The 9,315-nt window shown below is 39.7% G+C and overlaps 1 protein-coding gene across 1 annotated transcript; it reads left to right on the top strand.

Moving 5' to 3' along the window:
• The first annotated feature begins 1,132 nt into the window (after positions 1-1,132).
• On the top strand, positions 1,133-8,741 carry nrsn1l (neurensin 1-like). The gene is made up of 4 exons (XM_037692855.1): positions 1,133-1,212; positions 4,018-4,093; positions 5,027-5,179; positions 7,503-8,741. Exons 2-4 carry the CDS (start codon positions 4,034-4,036, stop codon positions 7,914-7,916), a joined length of 627 nt encoding a protein of 208 aa, XP_037548783.1. The 5' UTR covers positions 1,133-1,212; positions 4,018-4,033; the 3' UTR covers positions 7,917-8,741.
• Positions 8,742-9,315: the final 574 nt, after the last annotated feature.

The following is a 9,315-nucleotide window of genomic DNA, read 5'->3' as shown; positions in this document are numbered from 1 at the left end:
TTTTCTGAGTTTGCTAAGGAATTATGCAGAGTTTTTGATCCACTGTTACCAGAGAAGGAGTCTGCACGCAAACTATTTTCTGTTAAACAAGGAAACCAAAGGGTCACCGAATACATAATCGAGTTCCATGTAATAGCGGCCAAGAGTCGCTGGAACGAAGAAGCCTTAACTGATGCTTTTTCTCAGGGCCTCACTGACAATATTAAAGACAAGCTTGTTACTCAGAACTACCCGGAGTCCCTCAAGGACCTGGAAGACGTGGCAACACGCATCGACCTGCGCCTTTGGGAGAGAGACCGGGACAGGAGAACCGGATCTGCGATGTCACCTAGACCTAGCTGACACCTAGCACTTCGCTCTCAGACTGTAGGCTTACTCACGGCCCCTTGAGTTTCCAAAAGCAGACTGGGAGGAAGCTCTTTCAGTTATCAGGCTCCTCTCTTGTGGAACCAACTTCCAGTTTCTGTCTGTAAGACTGACACATTGTCCAGTTTTAAGACTGGGCTTAAGACTTTCCTTTTTGATAAATCCTATTGTCAGGGTTGGTTTGTCATGCTCTCTTAAGCTTAGACTACTAGAGGACAAATTGACCTCATTTCCTTAAATGATTTGATAAAATGTACTAGTTTTCATTTGATATTATTTCAATCTTAACATGTGATTCTTAACCTGCCATTGTGTATTTGTTCCTACCAAACCCAGCCAGTTGAAGCAGACGGCCGCTTGTCCTGAACCTGGTTCTGCAAAAGGTTTCTTCCTCATGAGGGAGTTTTTCCTTCCCACTGTCGCCTTCATGCTCAAGATGAGAGTTCAGCGATGAAGTTAAACTCAAAGCAGTCTGCTCCTCAGATAAATAATGTTAAATTATTATTTTTTTAAATATAAATGTTTCTGTTAACTTATTTTTATATACGAATATTTCTGTTTAGTGCCCTGAGATGACTTCTGTTGTGACTTGGCGCTATAAAAATTAACTGAATTGGAAATTGAATTGAAACGATGCACATACATTTCTTATTTAATATCGTTTAACAAACAGAATGTGATTAAAGACCATTTATGGACTTCCTTATTTTTGTTTCCGCCTCCCAGCTGTTGCCTAACGCGCATGCTCAGTATCTTCCACAGCAGATCAGCGGCAGCGGCTGAGATCGACCTGTCGGAGGAGACATGGATCCCCAGTAAGATAAGCGAGCGTTCCAGCCAGGAGGGGTAAGAGACCGAGTCCTGACTGCTTCTACAGCCTGTTAGAGGAAAGAGATGACAAGAAAAGGCAGAAATGGCACTCAGAGAAAGAGTGAATGCTCCGCAGTGTCCAGCAGCGGTCACTTTGTGTCACCGCGGAGCAAATCACACACTGACTGAATGTTTGTTTCTGTCTGGTCAGACAGATAAACAACAACATTTTTACTCGTCGTTAGTGTGTTAGCAAATTTACAACCTGCTTTAACTCGGGCTAATTAAATAGCTCGGTTGTATTTTGCATTTTAATTGGGTCAGTGATACAAAAATGGCGGACTTTGTTTATGCGAGTTTTACATCCAAACTGGAAGCCAGCAGGGGAGATGAATGTGAGCACCATGGAGAGCTCCCTGCAGAGCCTTACTGGTTGGTCTGATCAGATGATGGCTGGACCATTAACAGATATTACAAACCTTATGAATAAATGTTTTATGGGTTTACCAGAGGCACTGAAACGTTCATTATCTCCATAAAAAGTCAATTGGATTGGACATGGATGTATGTATGGATGTATGGATGTATGTATGGATGTATGTATGGATGTATGTATGGATGTATGTATGGATGTATGTATGTATGTATGTATGTATGTATGGATGTATGGATGTATGGATGGATGGATGGATGGATGGATGGATGGATGCTTCATTGTAGAGGTGCTGTTCTGGTATCTTTGTTTTTGTAAAGTGGGATTAGTGGGATCAGTCTGACACCAGCTAGAGGAAAGGTTAAGCCAAATAAACAGTAACAGATCAATATTATCCTCTTCTCTAACATTAGTGGAAATCTCCAAAGTAAATTAAACAAAAATATATAAATAGCAGAATAAAAGCGATCAAACATATTTTTCTCTCTTTTTTTTTTTTTGTTGCTTAAAAAAATCAGAGTTGAAGTTTTAGTAATTTGACATATTGGCTACTTGACCTGCCTTATTGGAAAACCAAACCCAACCGATCGGTCATAACTGATGTGTGCAAGCAAAGGTTTTAGATTTTGCGTGCTTCAGACCTATTATCAATTATTTAAATAAAGAAAAAGTGCTAATGCTAAAAAACTCAGTGATAATCTGATTTTTTTTATTTTTTTATTTTTTTTTTATTTTAACAGTTGCTTGTTTTTATATTGTGGGCGTGCTGCTTTACAAATTAGCTTTACTTTTGTGGGGAGCAGAGAATGGAGTATTTCAAGGTAATTATAGCTCTCATTTCCAAGAATAACAGCTCCTGAATAAAATGGTTTTAAATCTTCAACTGTGTGTATTTTATTCACCAAAAAAAAAGAAAATAAACAGACAGGATTGTTGTTGTAATTCAGGAAAACATCCATTTTTTATGCTGCTGGTTTATGAAATTTATCAAGTCACCAAACTGCTGTATAAGTGTGATATTAGAGACATATCTATACATATTTAAATGGCTCATATTTGCTTGTTAGAGCTCTAGGAGTCAATATTTACAAAAACAAAATTACTGATAGAATCATTTTGAACCATATCCCATCAATTTCTAAACAGATTTGTTTAAAAAAACTTGAATATTGTCAAAAGATTTTACTCTTGAGATAAAAACTAACATCAAAGCATATTATTGGAACAGTTTAACCCAGTGGTTCCCAACACTGGTCCTTGAGGAACACCATCCTGCATGTTTTAGTTGTTTCCCTGCTCCAACACACCTGATTCAGTGATTTAATTATGTCACCCATTGATTCAAATCAGGTGTGTTAAAGCTAAACAACTAAACAACTAAAACACGCAGGATGGTGTTCCTCAAGGACCAGTGTTGGGAACCCAATCTATTTAAAAGTGCATGCTTTATTTTTATTTTTTTTTTACTTACAAACCCTCAAACTCTGTAACAGATTTCTATTTGTACTTTTTCTTGTTTTCCTGTCATTTCCAGCTGCAGAGAGGGTTATTTCAAAGCAGACAAAATCTAAAGCAATGGACAGGTTTGGATGTTTGCTCATGTTTGAAAGTTCACAGCAAAGTTAATAAAATATTAAAGGCTTAGCATTTCTTAAAATAATGCACATCACTAAACCTGTTTTGTGCCAGTGTTTTCAACTAAGATTGTTTGTTGTTGACAAATGACTAAGTTATAGCTGCTTTGGTCAAACCTTGAAAACAGTGCTTTGTGCACTATAAGGAAATATTGCAAGATTTTATGTGATTTTTTTTTTTACCCTTGAAGTGTAAGCTGTGAAAGACTCCAAGCTTCTATTTTACCAAATATTAGTTCAGTATCTGTTAAACTGATGTTACAGCCACTTTTGTCTTTTCTATGATAGTCACGTTTTTGTTTTCATCATTGTAGGTCTCGATGAGTTCACAGCTTATAAGAACTGTATGAAGGCAACAAATTAAACATCCAAAAGTTCTCTTTTAGACTTCAACCTGACGGGCATGAAAACAGCGTCCATGCTTTTGCGTGTGTGTGACTCATGCGTGGGCGGTGTGAGAGCCACCTCGGTAGCTGTCAGGCGTTCTCAGGCGGCAGCCGGGGATGAATGACGACATGGGTCAACGTTTGTGTTGGGTCTCTGCTGAGAGAGAGGATTTGATTGTAGGAAATACATTTTTAGCCAATGGATAATGGTTGTGTTAACAGCCAAAAATCTGGTGTGTTCATGTTAATCTGTGCACAGTTATGGCACAGAAGGCTGCTTCAAGTTTCAGTTCTTGGTTCACGTTCTATCCAGGCACATGGAGTTTCTACAACCTGACTGACATCAACACACAGCTGCTTACAGTGTGTATTTATATTTCTACTGTAGGTGCAAGAGGTGTGCTATGGCTCTTTGTTCTGAGGTTTGTGCTTCAGGCTCAGGAGGAGACTCTTCAGGCAGCGAGGTGAGTCTCAGGTTAACCCAAATGTACATACAATTATCTTCTGGAACAAACATAAGCCAAGTATTTCAATAATGTCAATGTGTACATGCCATTAAATCTGTTACTTAACTATCAAATGAACACGCAGGAAGCTAAGGCACTCTTTTTGGGTCCAGTCTTTAACACAAACATTATGAATAAACCAACTATTCTAAGTGCAGCTTTATTTATGTTTTGGGTTGAAGTCCTACTTGGTCTCCAACTTTTAAAGAACACATTTTAAGGTAAATTGTAAATGGTAAATGGACTGTACTTATATAGCACCTTTCTATCTTATCAAGATACTTAAAGTACTTTACACTACAATCTGTGTCCTCATTTACCCATTCATACAGCACTCTACTAGAGCTCTACAAAGCTAATTGAACAAATCATTCTAAAGAGACTAATCAGAGCTTTAGATCACATTCATACACTGATGGGACACACATCAGAGGCTATGAGGGGTTCAGTGTCTTGCCCAGGGACACTTCGGCATGTGACTGCTGGTGGATTCGAACCCCCAACTCTCGCATTGAAGGGCGTCTGCTCTAACCACTCAGCCACAGCCACCCCTAATAATTGATTCAGCGTGCAGTTTGAAGTACAATATACATGTTATGTAGTATCTGTTAATAATTGACCAACCAAATGTTTTTAATTTGATTTATATTTTATTTAAACTGTTAATTAAATTCCAGGCAAACAACTTTTAAAGAAAATGTTCTGAAAGAAAAAGACCAAGAAATGTTTGGGATGTAATCACAACAGCCAGTGTGATACTCTGCGTGATGACAGTCTCTGTTTTAGAGCAGTCTGTATTGTAGCAACTGTACCTGCTGTTATTGTGACTGAAGACAGGACTTTTTGTTTTTCTTCTGTAATTTGGTCACTTTAACCACAACGTCCTTCTAGGGGGGCTCCAGCTGTCTTCAGTTTGGAGTTCGTTCCTATCTGCATCACTTCTATGAGGAATGCTCATCCTCCATGCGGGACAGAGACCCGGAGGATCGAGGGTCCGTTCAGAGCCAGAGGTCAGCCCTGTGGTGGAACTCAGCAGTCTGGAAGGTGAAGTTATTCAACTCCACATGCACGGACAGTGAGACAAGATGTTCTTTTGTCAAACGTTTCAAATTGCTCCAACAAGACAGGTCAAATGTCCATCAAGATTTAGCTTACCTCCTGAAGAAAATGACATGTTGTGAAAAAATAAAGATATCTTAGTCCCCTTGATTTCTTCATTATTATTTTATGCCATGCTTTGACCACAACTATTAGTGAAGATACTGAAGAATCATCAGAGCATAGCTACATGGTGAGTTTAAATTTCTTGAAATACATCAGCAGTGTCTGACAGATAGCTTCAAGGTGGAGGTGGGAGTGCAGCAAGGATCTGCTCTGAGCCCCTTCTTGTTTGCTCTGGTGATAGACCGACTAACAGATGAAGTCAGGCAGGAATCCCCGTGGACATGATGTTTACAGATGACATTGTGATCTGTGGTGAGAACAGGGAACAGGTGGAAGAGAACTTGGAGAGGTGGAGATATGCACTTGAAAGAAGAAGAATGAAAGTCAGCCGTAGTAAGACAGAGTACATGTGTGAATAAGAGGGAGGCCAGTGGAACAGTGAGGCTACAAGGAGCAGAGGTCACAAAGGTGCAGGACTTCAAGTACTTGGGGTCCACTGTCCAGGAAAATGGGGAGTGTGGTAAAGAGGTGAAGAAGAGAGTCCAGGCAGGATGGAGTGGGTGGAGAAAAGTTTCAGGAGTGATTTGCGACAAAAGGGTGTCAGCAAAGGTCAAAGTTCAGAAGACAGTGGTGAGACCAGTTATGTTTTATGGTCTGGAGACAGAGACATGGACAAAAAGACAAGAGACAGAACTGGAAGTGGCAGAAATGAAGATGTTGAGGTTCTCCTTAGGAGTGACAAGAATGGATAAGATTAGGAATGAGGTCATCAGAGGTACAGCACAGGTTGAACAACTGGGAGATAAAGTTAGAGAGACCAGACTGAGATGGTTTGGATATGTCAAGACCAACGAGGAGATATATGCATGCAGTTAGAGAGGACATGGATATAGTTGGAGTGAGGACAGAGGATGCAGAGGACAGAGTGAGATGCAGGATGATGACTTGCTGTGGTGGCCCTGAAGAGGGAACAGCTGAAAGAAGAAAATATCAGCAGTGTCTGAACTCTGAAGCCGACAGTCTGGCGTGGTCCTATGGCTTTTTTTTCCTCATTCTTCTTTGCTTCAGTGCATTGCTGAAGCATATTTTTTTTATATTTTTTGTGTGAGTCTGAATCAGTATTTGAACTTTAAGTGGTCTCAGTGCTCCCTTAAATATTTCTCCAAGATTGCAGCAGCTATTGTTCACTATGGAGCGTTTACGTGGCAAGCCAGGAAGTTATTCACTGAAAATGTCTGTTTCAAATGTAACAAGGGGCAAAAATCTGTCACAGTTTGCTTCAATATCTTTGCTGCTAGTTGTGGTAAAAATAATGGTTGTAAAATAATGTCAAAGCATAAATAAATAAGAGTGCTGATATTTACTGCTTTCCTCAAATCATTGTCATGTTCGATGGCACCCGAGCAGAACATTTGAACCTCTGACCCCATTTCTTTGGTGCATTACTAGTTTATGAACAAGAGTAGGCAACATTTTTCTTTTACTCAGAGCCTTTTTGACTTAAAAATTATTGAAATGCTTTACAATCGGGTTATATGGTTGGACAAATATATTAACTAACAGCAATTGGAGACACTCAACTGTTGTCCGTTTTCAAGGGTGATTTTTCCCACTGTATTTAGCTAGTTTTTGTTGTCTTTTAAGAGTTTTGACTTGTAAATAAATGTTTAATTCAAATTAAAATAGCTGATCTTACCAGGTTCAATCAACTATCCACTTGTAGCAGGTAAAGCCAAGTGTTGTTTGATTGTTCAGCAAAAATCTGTGCAGTAGTTGATCGGTTTTATTTAGTACCAGTTTTGCTATAAAATCAATACTGTAATAAAATAAGACACGGATCGTTGTGTCCTGAAGTTGTCTGCAGACAAAGATGTGAAACCTCTGTGACCCGTGGACTTCCCTGTGGGTTTGTTTCACTTGCCAGCAGTGAACTTCAGCAGCGTAATGAATTGTGCGCACTGCTCTGTGCATTTTCAGCTGTCTCTGTATGATGAACTACAGCCACTGGGCAGTGGTGGTGTTTGCAAAGCCGAGGGGATTCCACCCAGGCCCCCTGCTTTGCTATTTCCCGCTTTCTGCAATACAAACAACAATGTGACCTTTCGTAATAAGAAGTAGAGCTCCGTGCAGCCTGGCTTGCCTAAATGAAAACAACCAGGTGTGTAAAAATGTTTACGCTGTTTGTCCTTCTCCCTGGCTGCAGGTGTCCTTGGCTCTGGGCTTCTTGGTTCTGACTGCAGGCGTCGTGTCTCTGTCGGTCAGGTACTCCACTCCCCACAAAATTGAGTCTTTTGGAGAAGGAGACCTGTTCTTTGTGGACACCCAGGCCGTCAGCTTCAACAGGGGGCTGTACCTCAGCTTTGCGGCCGGGGTCGGCCTGTCCTGCCTCGGCTCTGCGCTGCTGGTGATGGGGATCGTTGTCTGGATCTTCCCCAGGACCAGCCTGAAAGAGAGGCTGTTCCACAGGTTGAGAAAAGCGGAGCGGAGTGACGAGCTCGGGTCAAAGTCAGGGGGATTTAAGGATGTGGGCGATGTGATTACTAAGCCCCCCGACACAGAGGACAGGAAGATTCCCTTTACTATGTCCAAGGTGAAGAATGTGCAGCCCCCTTCTTAGAGAATCCACCACTGGCCCACAGGTTGTACAGGCTTGTGACCTTGTTGACATGGTCTCCCCGTCGTCTGTGATCTGTTTTCCTGTGATCTTAATATTATACAGACTTCAAACATGAGCAGAGTACTTTGACCCCTACGACGTGACGGAACACGTTTTTGCTTTTTACCTTTTAGGCCCGATGCAACATCTGCGTTGCATCCACATTTTAAAGACACACGAAGGATTACGTTTTCTGAAATATTAATAAACAAGAGGGAAATTACCATCAGATTGTAGAAGCTAAACGTCTCTTCAGTTTCTTGCTTCAGTAGTTATTATTTTTTTCTTTGAAGGCCAGACTTGGTGTCTAAAGGCTTTTTTGTTTTATAAAACCTTGGGTTATTAATGAAGAGGTGAAAATTTAATCAGAAGATCTGGATTCTTTTTAATGAATATAAATTAAATGGCATTAAGGAAACGGAACAAATCACCCAGTGACCTTGATCCTCTTGTCTTTTACTCCTGACTGTGCATCATAAAGACATAATTGTTGACCGTGGAAGTTTTTTAGTTTCGTGCACTAGTGTTGTGTTTGAAAGACACGCAAAGCAACGTCTCACTGGGAAGAGTTGTAGAGAAGGATCAAACAAGTGATCAAAGTAATGGTGAAATGGAAGTAAGCGTTCCTTTAATTGTACGGTTTTATGCGTTGGGACATAAAGAAAATCATCTGGTTTGACCAGATCTCACAATTCATTAAAGCAACAACGTATAACAGTTTGTGTCATCATTTTTTTAACACAAACAAAGTTGTCTTTTGTATCAATATTTCATCACTTTTAACCACCGTCATAAAAGACAGGCCATCTTGAAACTGTCTGTGTGGATTTGTTTGTTGGAAAAATGTTTTATGAAGTCGTCAAATATTTTTAATGAAAAAAAATTTTTAAAAAGCGTTTAGAGTCCACAAAATCAAACAAATGAGTGAGTTTTACTTAAAATGAACTAAAACATTTTGTGTGGCAGTACCTTTGATTCTCATCACAAACATTGAGTCCAAACTGATTGAGCAAGGTTTTAATTTAATTATTATTTTTTGACATCCAAGGCAGTTAAATGCTTTTCCTTAGATAAATCAACTTTAGTGTCACAAATATATTTGAGTCCTCTCATGTTGCTTTCTTTAACATCCCAACACGTTATTTTAATCAGACTGAGGTGCTAACTTTGTTCTTATCATTCATTCTGTTGTCGTCCTTTACATCATTTTGTGGTCACATGACCCACTTTCATATAAACTGCCTCACATTAAAAAGTTAAATGGACTGAACTGTTCTGATCTTATCAAGATCCTCAAAGCTCTTTACAACACAATCTGTGCCCTCATTTACCTCCACAAACACATTCATAGAGCTCTCTA

The sequence above is a fragment of the Nematolebias whitei genome, chromosome 19, assembly GCF_014905685.2.
Source record: "Nematolebias whitei isolate Nwh7 chromosome 19, NemWhi1, whole genome shotgun sequence".
Lineage (NCBI taxonomy): Eukaryota > Metazoa > Chordata > Actinopteri > Cyprinodontiformes > Rivulidae > Nematolebias > Nematolebias whitei.
This window is presented reverse-complemented; position numbering and strand designations above follow the sequence as displayed.

What these genes read in the sequence shown, in the direction of transcription:
- nrsn1l (XM_037692855.1), top strand. Translation starts at nt 4,034, where the DNA reads ATGGCTCTTTGTTCTGAGGTTTGTGCTTCAGGCTCAGGAGGAGACTCT. An exon ending in GAGACTCTTCAGGCAGCGAG is followed by an intron (nt 4,094 to 5,026) that starts GTGAGTCTCAGG and finishes ACGTCCTTCTAG; the next exon opens with GGGGGCTCCAGCTGTCTTCA. An exon ending in GGAACTCAGCAGTCTGGAAG is followed by an intron (nt 5,180 to 7,502) that starts GTGAAGTTATTC and finishes CCCTGGCTGCAG; the next exon opens with GTGTCCTTGGCTCTGGGCTT.